This window comes from Carcharodon carcharias, chromosome 7 (genome assembly GCF_017639515.1).
Source record: "Carcharodon carcharias isolate sCarCar2 chromosome 7, sCarCar2.pri, whole genome shotgun sequence".
Taxonomy (NCBI): domain Eukaryota; kingdom Metazoa; phylum Chordata; class Chondrichthyes; order Lamniformes; family Lamnidae; genus Carcharodon; species Carcharodon carcharias.
The window spans coordinates 174,884,644-174,900,136 of NC_054473.1; the positions used below are offsets into that span (position 1 = coordinate 174,884,644).

The following is a 15,493-nucleotide window of genomic DNA, read 5'->3' on the forward strand; positions in this document are numbered from 1 at the left end:
CCCATCTGCCTAATCGGGTGGATGTAAAAGATCCCAAGGCACTACTTCAAAGAAGAGCAAGGGACTTATCCCTGATGCCCTGCCCAATATTTATCCCTCAATCAACATCACACAAAACAGGTGATCTGCTCATCATCACATTGCTATTTGTGGGAGTTTGCTGCGTGCAAATTGGCTGCTGCATTTCCTATATTACAATAGTGTGTACACTTCACTGACTAGAAAGTGCTTTGAGATATCCAGTGATTGTGAAAAGCATTGGACGAATGCAATTCTTTCAAGTCTTTCTTCAGAATGCCCAGGGGCAAGTCACACTGGCAGCGAGTGTGAGTCGGAAATAGGCCCACAGCACGGCAGACACAATTCTCCAATCTAAACTCCGAGTTCACAGGTATAAGACATGAAAGACAATGGCCACCGATTACACTGTCAGATTAGCAACAGGCTTGGTCTTTCCTGACTATCCATGGGAGCATTTTTACTTCCATATTTGACTATAGGTTTGGAAACTATTCATTGGAATTTTTCCACAATTCCTCTCTAAAATCACAGTTGGAAAGTCCTGGGACTTTTTTTTTTAATGTGACTGATTAACCCACTGCTCTCCGGAAGGCTTGTGCTCAGTTCCGCTGCGGCCTCTCTGGCACTGACTGCCTTCCAGTCCCTCTCCTCAATAGCCATTCCATGCCAGACAGTATAAGCAAGTAACTTAACCCTGAATGGCCACAACCAAAGTCCATGCCCCTCACACTTTCCAGCAGGGGATTACTGGGTAGCCATCAGGGATAGGCACACCGATCGATTTTATTTTTCTTTCCTTAGCCCAGTGGCACGGAGGTCAATTGTAGTGTTGTGACTCGGGAACTGGCTGAAACCAGCAAACTCAGCGAAGACCAACAGAAAACTTTAGATAGCGCAGCTCAGTTCCACTGGGGTACTGGTCGAGGTTGCTTTCCATTTTTAAGCCAGTAGCGGAGTGGGAGGCCACATACTCACATTGCTGACGGAGCACACGTCTACAAACTGCTGAATCTTGTCTTCCACAAATCGCTCACAGAATCCAATGCAGAAGACTACCTGCAAAAAGGGTGGCATGTCCCTGGTTAATGCCGAATAGAGTTTGCTCAGTTCCAAACAATTTCAGCGTGAGGTCATTTTTCAATTAGTAAACGGGCACAGAGAGCATTCATGCTCCGTGCTCGTGGTGATGGGTGGGGGGACGGTGTGGGTCACCCCACCTGCTCCTCCTCACATTACAAGTTTGTCAATAGGAAGACGCAATGTCCTGCTATTCTGGGAGAGAGGGAGAAATCAAAGGGAAGTTTGTAGGGATTTCTCTCAGGAACCTTTTAGTGACTGACAGCAGATGCAACGGGTGAATTTGAGTCCGATAAATAACTGATGCCTCCAAGTGACAGTCTCTAGCATGTGAGGTCACCGGGCAACCACCTTCTGTAATGGGTATGAAAAGCAAGGAAATCAAGCAAACTTGTTACTTGTCACCATTAGGCAGGTGGGAAATGTTCAAAACTCGTGAAGCATCTATCTGAGGTAAATGCACGTTTAGCATGAGTGCGAACCACAGAAGCACCACATCTATTTCTGGATGCCACACTTTAGGAAGGATGTGATGGTATTAGAGAGAGTGCAGGTAAGATTTACGAGAATGATTCCAGGGATGAGAAACTTCAATTACGTAGATAGATTTGAGACGTTGGGACTGTTTTCCTTAGAGAAGATAAGGTTGAGAGGAGATTTGGTAGAGATATGCAAATGCATGAAGGGTCCGGACAGAGTAGATAGGGAGTCACGGTTCCCACTGGTGGAAAGATTGAGAACCCTATAGTGCCAGTAGGATGTGTAAAAAAAACAGAGCATAAAAATTTAAGGTAATTGGCAAGAGAAGCAATGGGGACATGAGGAAAAGCTTTTTCACCTTGTGTGTGGTTAGGATCTGGAATGCACTGGCTGAGGGTGTGGTGGAGGAAGGTTCAATCAAGGGATTTAAGAGGGAATTGGAAGAAGGTGCAGGGCTATGAGGAGAAGGTGGGAGAGTGGCACTAGGCGAATTGCTCATTCAGAGAGTATACATAGTGATGCAGCAGCTATCCAATTACTGCAGGCCACTTAAGGGGCCTATAAAGGCCGCTATGCCGACACAGACCAGAATTTTCCAGTTATCTAGCCATTATCACATTGTTGTTTACAGAACATTGCTTTGTGCAAATCGGCTGCCCTGTTTCCTATATCACAACAGTGACTACACTTCCAAAGGACTTCATTGGCTGTAAAATGCTTTGGGGTGTCCCAATATCGTGAAAGGCGCTACAAAAATGCAAGGTTGTTTTTTTCCTTTCCATCTTATCTTTCTTTTGCCATAATCAATGTTCTCTGTCATGTGTCCAACAGTTCAAATTCTTAAATGGATTTATATTTAAACAAATCGTCTCTTAATGGAAAGCACCTCTTTAGCAGCCAGCAGCATGATATACTGTGTGAAGGAGAAATGTGTTTGTGGTGGAACAGGGAAGCTAGTCTATTGGTTGTTTTATTTCCTGACTCTTATGGAAGTGCCATTCATTTATCAGTGTCTGGGCTGCCAATACATAAAATATAGTAACTACAGCTGTCTTACTTGAGCTAAGCCGACTGCCAACCACATGGATACTGCTATTCCATATCGGAGAACTGGGCTCCAGGGAGCCAGACTAACATCAGATCCTGGATGTAGATTCAAATTCAGGTCTCTTCTAGCGATGTTCTTTAAGCCAATGACCTGGAATTAAAAATATGTAAGACAGGTACAGCAATTTGTTACACCTGCCAAGTTTATGTCTTTCACAAGGAGTGAAGGAGAAAGATTAACAGAAGCTTCTTTACACAGATGGCCGTTGGAGCATGAAATATTTTGCCACAGGGAATCGTTGAGGCAAAAGACATTTACTCCTTTTAAGGGAAAAGTGGATAAATACCTGAAGCAGAGGAAGACAGAGGGCAGGTTCAAGAAGGCAGCTCACCATCGCTTTCTCAAGGGCAATTAGGGATGGGCAATAAATGTCAGCCCAGCCAGCGACACACACATTCCATGAATGAATAAAAAAAATAATTGGGGAGCGCATGGGGTCATGAGATTGCTCTAGTAAAACTTTGGCACAGATATAATGGACTGAATGGTCTCCTTCAGTATGCAAACATCTATCTTTGAACCTGTTAGCAGGAAGATGCTGAGAGTCACCTTTCTACTACTGTAAGAAACATAACCATGAATCACAGAGACCAGACAAGGTCTAAGAACGTTTGGTTTGTTTCACAAATTACTGCTTGGTAACCTCAGCGGAGAGCTGTTTGTCCAATGGAGACTATACCTTTTCCATTGCTTCAGGGAAGGGGGCAGGAGTGGACTCTCCTGTTCATTTCACCCTCCCACCTCCCACCCCCGTATAGCATAAACCATGATTGGTGGGTCTCTACCCAACCTCTGGTGGTACCAGTGTATGGTACGCTCATAGTGCTATGGCCTTGGCTTTAAGCTTCGTAAAGACCTAATATAATGATGTTGAAGTCAAAACATTAATAGACTCAATTCTCCCAATCTATTCATAACTAATCAGTTCTGAGACAGAACATCATTACACCACCACCAAATCAGCAACTTATATTTGTGTAGCCTTTAACGTAATAAAACATCCCAGGAGCATTATCAAACAAAATATGACGCTGTGCCACATAAGGAGGTAATGGGCCGTAACTTGCGTGGAGTGGCAAGGTCGGATTGCCACTCCTTTCCTAGTTATTTACCTTCAAACGAAGCCGCTCCTGTCTCACTCAACCTTCCGACTTGGGCCGGGTGAGAAAGGTGCAGTGCAGCAGGTTCCCAAGGCGTTGTGTCGAGGCCAGCAGAGTGGGAGATAAGGAAGCCACGTCCCCTTTTTACAGCACTATCTGCCGGAAAGCAGGTAAGTTTAAAGGTCCGGTCACTTTGAGAGCAAGGTAAGTTTGTAAGGTAAGTGAGAAAGATTGGGGGCAGGACGTGTGGTCGGGGGGGGTGGCATTGTTTGGGGGGTGGGGGGGGGGGGGGGGGTTGGTCAGTGGGAGGGAATGATCAGTGGCAAGGTGGTTAGTGGGAAGGGGGGAAGGGGGTATGGTCAGTGGGGGGGGGTGTCAGGTAGTCAGTGGGAGGGTTGGGGTGTAATCGAGTTGGGGGGCGCTGGTGGTCATGGGAGTGTAGTCAGTGAAGGGGCCTGGGGCTAGTTGGGGTGTGCAGAGGGCAGGCAGGGTGGGGTTGTAGCTGCAGGATGGGGAAAGCAGTCATGGGGTGGGGTGTAGTGGGGAGGGCGGGGTATAGTGGGAGGGTGGGGTGTAGTGCGGAGGGTGGGGTATAGTGGGAGGGCGGGGTGTAGTGGGAGGGCGGGGTGTAGTGGGAGGGCGGGGTGTAGTGGGAGGGCGGGGTGTAGTGGGAGGGCGGGGTGTAGTGGGGTGGGGTGTAGTGGGAGGGCGGGGTATAGTGGGGGGGGCGAGGTGTATTGGGGGGTGGGGTGTAGTGGGAGGGCGGGGTGTAGTGGGAGGGCGGGGTGTAGTGGGGGGGCGGGGTGTAGTGGGAGGGCGGGGTGTAGTGGGAGGGCGGGGTGTAGTGGGGGGGCGGGGTGTAGTGGGGGGCGGGGTGTAGTGGGGGCGGGGTGTAGTGGGGGCGGGTTGTAGTGGGAGGGCGGGGTATAGTGGGGGGGCGGGGTGTAGTGGGAGGGCGGGGTGTAGTGGGGGCGGGGTGTAGTGGGTGCGGGGTGTAGGGGGGGCAGGGTGTAGTGGGAGGACGGGGTGTAGTGGGAGGGCAGGGTGTAGTGGGGAGGGCGGGGTATAGTGGGGAGGGCGGGGTATAGTGGGGGGGGCGGGGTGTAGTGGGGGGGGCAGGGTGTAGTGGGGGGGCGGGGTGTAGTGGGTGTGGGGTGTAGTGGGGATGGGGTGTAGTGGGGGCGGGGTGTAGTGGGAGGGCGGGGTGTAGTGGGGGTGCGGGGTGTAGTGGGGGCGGGGTGTAGTGGGGGCGGGTTGTAGTGGGAGGGCGGGGTATAGTGGGGGGGGCGGGGTGTAGTGGGAGGGCGGGGTGTAGTGGGGGCGGGGTGTAGTGGGTGCGGGGTGTAGGGGGGGCAGGGTGTAGTGGGAGGACGGGGTGTAGTGGGAGGGCAGGGTGTAGTGGGGAGGGCGGGGTATAGTGGGGAGGGCGGGGTATAGTGGGGGGGCGGGGTGTAGTGGGGGGGCAGGGTGTAGTGGGGGGGCGGGGTGTAGTGGGTGTGGGGTGTAGTGGGGATGGGGTGTAGTGGGGATGGGGTGTAGTGGGGGCGGGGTGTAGTGGGAGGGCGGTGTGTAGTGGGGGTGGGGTGTAGGGGGCGGGGTGTAGGGGGCGGGGTGTAGTGGGGGCGGGGTGTAGTGGCAAGGCGGGGTGTAGTGGGAGGATGGGGTGTAGTGGGAGGGCGGGGTATAGTGGGAAGGCGGGGTGTAGGGGGCGGGGTGTAGTGGGAGGGTGGGGTGTAGTGGGGGTGGGGTGTAGGGGGCGGGGTGTAGTGGGGGCGGGGTGTAGTGGCAAGGCGGGGTGTAGTGGGAGGATGGGGTGTAGTGGGAGGGCGGGGTATAGTGGGAAGGCGGGGTGTAGGGGGCGGGGTGTAGTGGGAGGGTGGGGTGTAGTGGGGGGGGCGGGGTGTAGTGGGGGGGCGGGGTGTAGTGGGGGGCGAGGAGTAGGGGGCGGGGTATAGTGGGAGGGCGGGGTGTAGTGGGAGGGCGGGGTGTAGTGGGGGGCGGGGTGTAGTGGGGTGGGGTGTAGTGGGGGGGGGGCAGGGTATAGTGGGGGGGCGGGGTGTAGTGGGAGGGCGGGGTGTAGTGGGGGTGGGGTGTAGTGGGAGGGCGGGGTATAGTGGGGGGGCGGGGTGTAGTGGGAGGGCGGGGTGTAGTGGGAGGGCGGGGTGTAGTGGGGGCGGGTTGTAGTGGGAGGGCGGGGTATAGTGGGGGGGCGGGGTGTAGTGGGAGGGCGGGGTGTAGTGGGAGGGCGGGGTATAGTGGGGGGGCGGGATGTAGTGGGAGGGCGGGGTGTAGTGGGAGGGCGGGGTATAGTGGGGGGGCGGGATGTAGTGGGAGGGCGGGGTGTAGTGGGGGCGGGGTGTAGTGGGAGGGCGGGGTGTAGTGGGGAGGGCGGGGTATAGTGGGGGCGGGGTGTAGTGGCAAGGCGGGGTGTAGTGGGAGGATGGGGTGTAGTGGGAGGGTGGGGTATAGTGGGAAGGCGGGGTGTAGGGGGCGGGGTGTAGTGGGAGGGTGGGGTGTAGTGGGGGGGCGGGGTGTAGTGGGAGGTTGGGGTGTAGTGGGAGGGTGGGGTGTAGTGGGAGGGTGGGGTGTAGTGGGGGGGCGGGGTGTAGTGGGAGGGCGGGGTGTAGTGGGGGGCGGGGTGTAGTGGGAGGGCGGGGTGTAGTGGGAGGGCGGGGTGTAGTGGGGGGTGGGGTGTAGTGGGGGGTGGGGTGTAGTGGGGGGTGGGGTGTAGTGGGAAGGCGGGGTGTAGTGGGAGGGTGGGGTGTAGTGGGAGGGCGGGGTGTAGTGGGAGGGCGGGGTGTAGTGGGGGGTGGGGTGTAGTGGGAGGGCGGGGTGTAGGGGGCGGGGTGTAGTGGGGGGCGGGGTGTAGTGGGAGGGCGGGGTGTAGTGGGAGGGCAGGGTGTAGTGGGAGGGTGGGGTGTAGTGGGAAGGCGGGGTGTAGTGGGGGCGGGGTGTAGTGGGGGGTGGGGTGTAGTGGGGGCGGGGTGTAGTGGGAGGGCGGGGTGTAGTGGGGGGTGGGGTGTAGTGGGAGGGCGGGGTGTAGTGGGAGGGCGGGGTGTAGTGGGGGGTGGGGTGTAGTGGGAGGGCGGGGTTGTAGTGGGAGGGCGGGGTGTAGTGGGGGGTGGGGTGTAGTGGGGGGTGGGGTGTAGTGGGAGGGTGGGGTGTAGTGGGGGGGGCGAGGTGTAGTGGGGGGTGGGGTGTAGTGGGAGGGCGGGGTGTAGTGGGAGGGTGGGGTGTAGTGGGAGGGTGGGGTGTAGTGGGAAGGCGGGGTGTAGTGGGAGGGCGGGGTGTAGTGGGAGGGCGGGGTGTAGTGGGAGGGCGGGGTGTAGTGGGGGGTGATGTGTAGTGGGGGGTGGGGTGTAGTGGGAGGGCGGGGTGTAGTGGGGGGTGGGGTGTAGTGGGAGGGCGGGGTGTAGTGGGGGGTGGGGTGTAGTGGGAGGGCGGGGTGTAGTGGGAGGGCGGGGTGTAGTGGGAGGGCGGGGTGTAGTGGGGGGTGGGGTGTAGTGGGAGGGCGGGGTGTAGTGGGGGCGGGGTGTAGTGGGAGGGCGGGGTGTAGTGGGGGTGGGGTGTAGTGGGAGGGCGGGGTGTAGTGGGGGCGGGGTGTAGTGGGAGGGCAGGGTGTAGTGGGGGGGCGGGGTGTAGTGGGGGGCGGGGTGTAGTGGGGGGCGGGGTGTAGTGGGGGTGGGGTGTAGTGGGAGGGCGGGGTGTAGTGGGAGGGCGGGGTGTAGTGGGAGGGCGGGGTGTAGTGGGGGGTGGGGTGTAGTGGGAGGGCGGGGTGTAGTGGGGGGTGGGGTGTAGTGGGAGGGCGGGGTGTAGTGGGGGGTGGGGTGTAGTGGGAGGGCGGGGTGTAGTGGGAGGGGCGGGGTGTAGTGGGGGGTGGGTGTAGTGGGAGGGCGGGTGTAGTGGGGGGTGGGGTGTAGTGGGAGGGCGGGGTGTAGTGGGGGGTGGGGTGTAGTGGGAGGGCGGGGTGTAGTGGGAGGGCGGGTGTAGTGGGAGGGCGGGGTGTAGTGGGGGCGGGGTGTAGTGGGGGGCGGGGTGTAGTGGGGGTGGGGTGTAGTGGGAGGGCGGGGTATAGTGGGGGCGGGGTGTAGTGGGAGGGCGGTGTATAGTGGGGGCGGGGTGTAGTGGGGGCGGGGTGTAGTGGGAGGGCGGGGTCTAGTGGGAGGGCGGGGTGTAGTGGGAGGGCGGGGTGCAGTGGGAGGGTGGGGTGTAGTGGGAGGATGGGGTGTAGGGGGCGGGGGTGTAGTGGGGGCGGGGTGTAGGGGTTGGGGTGTAGTGGGGGCGGGGTGTAGTGGGGGCGGGGTGTAGTGGGGGCGGGGTGTAGTGGGGGCAGGGCGTGGCATAGTGGGGGGGGGCGGGGTGTAGTGGGGGGTGGGGTGTAGTGGGAGGGCGGGGTGTAGTGGGGGGTGGGGTGTAGTGGGAGGGCGGGGTGTAGTGGGAGGGCGGGGTGTAGTGGGGGTGGGGTGTAGTGGGAGGGCGGGGTGTAGTGGGAGGGCGGGGTGTAGTGGGGGTGGGGTGTAGTGGGGGGGTGGGGTGTAGTGGGGGTGGGGTGTAGTGGGGGGGTGGGGTGTAGTGGGGGGGCGGGGTGTAGTGGGGGCGAGGTGTAGGGGGTGGGCTGTAGTGGGGGCGAGGTGTAGGGGGCGGGGTGTAGTGGGGGCGGGGTGTAGTGGGAGGGCGGGGTGTAGTGGGGGTGGGGTGTAGTGGGGGGGTGGGGTGTAGTGGGGGGGGTGAGTTCGGGGGGGTGTAATGGGGCTTAGGGTGTAGTGGGGGCTGCAAGGGGCAGCCAGCAAGGCGCAGAGTGGGGTGGGGGCATGAACGTGTCGTCGTGGGGTGAGGGTGTAGGCAGAGGGTAGGGAGGGCAGTCGGTGCTGGGATTGTGGGGATGTAGACAGTATGTAGTTACCCAGGAGTTAGAAGCAGTTTTAATTACTATAAGACAGTTGGAACCATCCGAAGTTTGTGATTTAAATCACAGTATCGGATGGGTCCCAATGCAGGGAAATTGTCCAACGGATGTTTGAACTTCCTGAGCAATTGCCATGCAATCCTCATGTGGGGAGTTCCCCAGCATATCTTTGAGGTACCCCCCACCCCATTCCCAATACAATGCCAAGGGGAGTGAAAGCCAGGGGCTAATAGGTCAGATGTCCAAAAGCTGGCTCCAAAGGTAGGTCTGAGAAAGAAGAAAGCAAAGCTGGAGAGGTGGAGAGGTTTAGGGAGGGAATTCCAGAGTTTATTGCCTAGGCAACTGAAGGCGCAGTCACCAATGGTGGAGCGATTAAAACGGGATTTGGTCAAGGTGCCGGAGTTGGAGAAGCTCCATAAAACTTGGCTTCCAATGACTATAGTGTTAGTCTTGAAAACTAGGCTTGAATGGAGTGCCCTCTCCTGCCTCCCTCCCCGAATGGACTAGATAGGGACTCCGTTGGACAAACAGCTCGCCGGGGTGGGGGGGGTTACCAAACAGAAATCTGAAACAAACCAAATGTTCTTAGACCTTCTCACCTTTTCCTCGTATTCCCAATCACCAATGCCAGCAATCTCCTACCAGGCATTGTGATGCCAAGACACAAAGTGGCATTATCGATACACAGAGGGGAATGTCTGAGCTTATTCAGATGACCTACGATGCCAGTGTACGTTCGGCAGCCAGAAGTTCCAGCCACCACTATGATACTCCTCAGCTAATTATCTAGAATCAGGATCATTGGCATTTTTTGGCAGGATTCCCATCGTCTACTGGGTGGTTCGGTCAGAGGTTTTGGTGAAGATTAGCTGCAGCAGGTCGCAGAATCCTATCACATTTTGACCTGTGACCACTTCGCTGCCAAAGAAGTTCTGATATTCAGCCCAAAATGCCCCGTTAACCTGTCCAAATGCTCATCCTACGATTAAACTCTAGGCACTTTCTGGCCCTTTAATGTTTAAATCATTCCTTCCTCCAACACCCATAGCATCATTGAATGCTGAAGGGGGTACTGTCCTGAGCCCCTGCGCTCTTGTTGTGATGGTAAGACCCTTCCTTCTATCTGATTCTCCTGCATCTGCTGCTGCATTTGCTCTACCTCCTGTTGCTCACCTTCTTCCAGCCAGAATGGAGTTCCTGAATGTTCTCTGTGTGGGGGACAAAAAGCTGCCTTCCTGGGATCCCCTTAACATTTCAGCAGTTTTCACAACCAGTCCAAGCACTATCAAAATTGTCCACTTAGCCACAAACACAATAAACTGGCAGCTAGGGTTCCAGCTCCTGTCTGATGTACAGACACTCCGCTTGGAATGGGCTGTGGGGGGTGGCGGTGGGTGGAGCAGAGGGGTGCGGGTTGGCTGGGGTGAGGATTGTACTCAGCTGTGATTCTCCCCCAGTCAAATAGCACTGTCATGGCTCACACATGAATAACAATCAATGAACGAGGAGGTAGTAATCAATGTCTTGGCAGGGGCGGTGGGAGGGGGGAGCGGAGGGGGCAGGGAGTCATGGTGGGAGAGAGGAGTGAAATTTACGAAAAATACTGTGGCTACCAATCCTTGGTGTGCTTCAATTCCATTTCTTAGAAAGGACCATTGCTCTTAAAATTCACACACTGCTTTGACAAAAAGCTCAGAGCAGAAAAAACTAATCTAAGTAATATTTTTAAATCAAGTGTCCTGTCGAACAATGAATGGAACAGACAAATACTAAAGATCTGTTTTTAATGTTCCCTGCTTCTTTCAAAGCTGCCAAAAGCTGGGAAGGATCATCAGCAACAGCTTAATTAACTTTTAAACAACAACCAGAAGAAAGAAATATGGGGAGTCTCGAGAACTGCTCAGAACTTTCCGACACACTGTCCTAGTGACCACGATCTGGAACGAATAATGCGTTCCTTCCTGCTCACTTGATAGAAGACAGATCCTTCAGCTGCATTACACTGAGGAATTTGTTTTGTTCTTTGAAAAATGGCCAGAGGAATTCCGCATGTGGAAGGTCACTAATCCCCTAACGACAGTAACTTGAGGGAATTTTGTGTTCTCGCATTCAAATCCTGCCTGTGCCAGACCGCAAACTAATTTCTTACTAACCTGAGGGAATAGTGGGATTCGTTCCCTGAAAAATAGTAGCCCGAGGACACTAAGGGATTGAGATACAGCCCTGTGATCTTTCTCCCTCTTCCCTCACATCGCCCCCAGTGCCATCTCAGTTTTAATGTGGATCAATCACTAGCTACACTCCAGTTGATTTGAGTCTTGCTACAATGCTAATGAAAACACATGGAGAAGATGGAATTTTTACTCATGGTGTTCCAACTAACTGTTCTGGCCTAGACATTTCTTGATAAGAGGTACATCTCCAGATAGAGTAGAGATTAGTGCCCATCATTAAAATAACACTCCAAAGACACCGATATAAGTTATGGGTCAATTCCTGCAGTTGGGCTGAACACTTGAAAGAAAATTGAACACTTGAAAAAAATGAGATGAGTGAGTTCAGCTTACAGCTGAATTTAAACTCACAACCTGTGTGACGAGGAGTTCAACATTGCAATACAGCAGTGATAAGGGAGTCCTGTGTTTTCAGTACCAGAGTTCACAGAACGTAACGGACCTTCACTGTTAAGTCCACCAGAGCTTCAGTGTTCTGTCAGCAGACTACCACAGAGTTTAACACTCCAATCCAAGATAACGAGAATCCAATACTGTTATTAGATTCATCAAGGACTCCAACATTCCCCATTACAGCTACCACATACTCCAACACCACATTATTAGTTACCATAAAGGCCAACATTCCATACTGCAGTTACTAGTGTTGGGCACCAATATGCCACCATTACATTTAATATAGACTCTGACACTCCACCATTACAGTTAATATAGACTCTGACACTCCACCATTACAGTTAATATAGGTTCTGAGACTGCACTATTACAGTTACCAGAGACTCAGACACTCTACCATTACAGTTAATAGAGACTCCATTATAGTTACCAGAGACTCCGACACTCCACCATTAGTTACCAGAGACTCCGACACTCCACCATTATAGTTACCAGAGACTCCGACACTCCACCATTATAGTTACCAGGAGCTCTGACACTCCACCATTACAGTTACCAGACTCCAACATTCCACCAATACAGTTAATTCAGACTCCGACACTCCACCATTACAGGCAATGTAGACTCTGACACACCACCACTACAGTCAACACAGACTCCGGCACTCCACTATTACAGTCAATTTGGACTCCACCTACCATAGACACCATCACCACACCCCTCCACCCGCCATTACAGTTACCAGGGACTCCACAATGGGGGCCACTAGGGAATTTTACTAAACCTTCAAAGGTGGCACAAAAAAAGGCCCAAAGGGCCTGAGCCCAACATCCATGAGCGCAGGCAGCAGAAAAGTAGGATTTGGAAGTTTTTTTGAAAAACTCAATCTTGTAACATTTTAACAGATGGTCCTTTGGTTGATGCTATGCACATAGACATAGAAAGTTAAACTGATGATTCAATCCTCCACTGGTATTGGGCAGAACGGGAGGTGAAACCGGAACTTTTCACCTGAAGTTTACTATCAGGTTCATTTGGTCAAAGTGAAGCAGCCACTTACCTCCAGCAGCAATAGAATGACGAAGAGCTGCAGGATTGGATTTATCTTTCTTTTAGTCTGAATCTCATTCCATTCATTAGCTATGAAGTAAGTTCTCCAGATACTGACCGAGGAGGGAGGCGACTTGTTTTCTGTGGAAGAGATGGTGTCAGCATGATGGGCCATTGCGTTCAGCAAGATACACAGTGGTTAATAAGCCAAAGCTACATTACAGCAGAAGGTCATTGTAGGGACAAGTTAGAATCGTAGGGCAGAACTATTCCTCCCGACCCGAACAGGAATGAAATAGTCGGGCGAGCATTCCAGCGTCATCGCACACTCTCACAATTTTTCGGTTGTCAGGCACGCACAAGAGGTGGCAGCACGCCCGACGACAATTAAGAGGCCTATTAAGGCCCTTAAGTAATTAATTAAGTTGCATTTTTCACTGCCCGCTCAACCTGTCGCTTGGCAGGCAGGCGAATAGGCCAGGCGGCCTTTGCATTTTTAACAAAACCTCATCCACGGGCAGGATGAGGTTTCCAAGGGTTACTAAAATAACAATTAAAAATTCTTAACATCCTTTTTTCTTTAACATGTCCCTTTATGTGACTCAGTCACATGTGGGGACATGTTCATATCATATGTAACAAAATTATTTTTCATTTTAAAATCCTTCAGATCCCTGAGGCAGCCCCGTGCCTTCAGGGAGCTGTCGGTGCGCACTCCCCCTGCACGTGCGCACACTTCAGAGCTCGCGCTCCTCCCATCCCCACCCTGGCAGCGCTGAGGCTCTGAGGGTGCCTTTCACGCTGGCTGGCCGCTAATTGGCCAGACTGTGTAATATCACAGTCGGAGCCCGATCGCAGGTGGCGGTCAGTCTCCTGGTCGTTCCTGGCCTGTTTCTTCATTTGCCGTGCAGCAATTCACCAAGGCTCCTTTGACTGCACTTTCCAAACCCACGAATTCTACCGTCTAGAAGGACAAGGGCAGCAGATAGGTGGGAACGCCCCCACCTGGAAGTTCCCCTCCAAGTCACTCACCATCCTGACTTGGAAATATATCGCCGTTCCTTCACTGTTACTGGGTCAAAATCCTGGAACTCCCTTCCTAACAGCACTGTGGGTGTACCTACACCACACGGACTGCAGCCGTTCAAGAAGGCAGCTCACCACCACCTTCTCAAGGGCAACTAGGGATGGGCAATAAATGCTGGCCCAGCCGGTGACACCCACACCCATGAACGAATTTTCAAAAATCGCCTTAAATCTGTGTCCTTTGGTTCTCAAACCTTCTATCAATGGGAACAGTTTCTGCCTATCTACTTTGTCTAGCTCTGTCGTGATTTGGAATATCTCCATCAAAGCTCCTCTCAGACTTCTGTAAACAGAACGAGCTTTGCCAATCTATTCATGTTCCAATTCAACGCAGCCCTCCAAACTTCAATAAGTGAAATGAAGACATTTCAGCTGATTGGCCTGGGGCATTGTTAACACATGGGGATCAGATGGAATGTCAGCTTTAGACTCTGCCCAATATTATTCCCCACTAATTTTAGTGGAGAATAGAACTGGGCGGAGCTTAAGGTATAAAACTAGTGTTATTTCTTAATTCCTGTCGGTTTCCCAACAGGGGCAGTGGTTTAGGTCAAAATTGGCCCCGTTAATTCTACCCATGGCCCTGGGTGGGATGAGCATAGGCCAATAAATCTTTGATACAGGACCTTCAGACTGAGAAGACAATGGGAGCCACATGGGTGTGTGGCAGGGACTGAGGGGCTGAGTGTGGAAAGTGAACACGAAAGAAAAAGGTTTCAATCGTCAAGCGGCTTTCACCGTCTCAGGATGCCCCACAGCGTTTTACAGCCGAGGAAGCACATTTTTTGCTGAAGTGCAGTCACCGCTGTAATTAGGCAACACTGTAGCCAATTCTGAACACATCACCAATCACAGAACTATGCGAAGTGACCCTACCTGCTGCTTTAGGAAGCGGTCTGCCTTTTGGCTTTTCCCAGTCAATCAGGAAGATTGATACTGACACCTGGACAATGAGGATGTGAATCAGTTCCAGGGCCTGAAAGAAACCCAATGTCCCAGCATTAGAGGAGTACGATTTCCAAATCCTAAGAGACTCTCACATCAAGAGATTATGGCTGTTTCCATCGCTAATATTTACCACGGAGGGTTCCGTATCCTGACACCATAGTCAGGCAGTGCCCAAGTTGCTAGGTTCAAAAACAAATTTAATGGTACTTCTATAAACTTTAGTGGGACAATTGTTTGGATGTCAGCTTCATCTTCATTGAGACTCGGATCATTCAGGGCTGAACTCTGGGTTTGCTCAATTGGCTTCTGTCTTCAGAATCAACATTTGGACCAAAAGCCAAGACTTTAACCATCCAAAAACCAAAGACAAAAACTCATCTGCATCACCCCTTCCATTCTGTGTTTTCGTTTATATGAACAAGCCAACACATTTAAATTCCCTACGTAAGCATTTTCTGAACGATCAGTTTTGAGCTAGACTGCCTCATCGGCAGCAGTCCTCAGGATAATCCTTCCCGGGAGTCCGGAGGGGAGAGATGGAAGGACTTGGTAGGTTAATGAACTGATCATTGGTCAGTGCTGGGCAGCTGCAAATTTTATACAGCTTTTGGTGGTAGTCACCAGTGCTGGGCTACAGCTAACACAAGTAAACCGGCGAGGATAGGCCTTTAGCTTATATAAGCATTTCCCATGATAAATGTGGACATAGGGACTTATAATTGAAATATGGAAATAAGGCCAGAGGGGTCAACTTTTAAACTGAAACAGACATCTGCATTTCCTGGTCCAAGTATCTACCTGTCTGTAACCCAGTTTCACTTGAAGATAAGTTTTGACCTTGACTCCCTGCGTGCAAGGACACAGGGGACTGGCTACCGTTATAAATAGTTTTCAAATGTTATAAGCCAGACACTTGGATCAGGGCTTTGGGGATAAATAGACAGTTCCTCACTAAAATCACAACATGGGATAAAATAAATCTGCTAAAATAGCATAAAGAACAATCTCAGAGGAAAAGGTTAAGCCTGCGCAAGCTACTATCCCACATGGCGACAAATATTTGTAAATCCTCCAACAATTCTCATCT

At 52.8% G+C, this 15,493-nt stretch overlaps 1 protein-coding gene across 1 annotated transcript in view; it reads right to left on the reverse strand.

Moving 5' to 3' along the window:
• Positions 1-15,493, reverse strand: part of LOC121280186 (meckelin-like) — a 115,202-nt gene that overhangs the window by 19,620 nt on the left and 80,089 nt on the right. Inside the window, exons 19-22 of the mRNA XM_041191917.1 lie at positions 14,335-14,434; positions 12,383-12,513; positions 2,636-2,776; positions 997-1,077 (exon numbers count right to left, since the gene is read on the reverse strand). Coding sequence (XP_041047851.1) covers positions 997-1,077; positions 2,636-2,776; positions 12,383-12,513; positions 14,335-14,434 — 453 coding nt within the window. The remainder of the gene's footprint in view (positions 1-996; positions 1,078-2,635; positions 2,777-12,382; positions 12,514-14,334; positions 14,435-15,493) is intronic.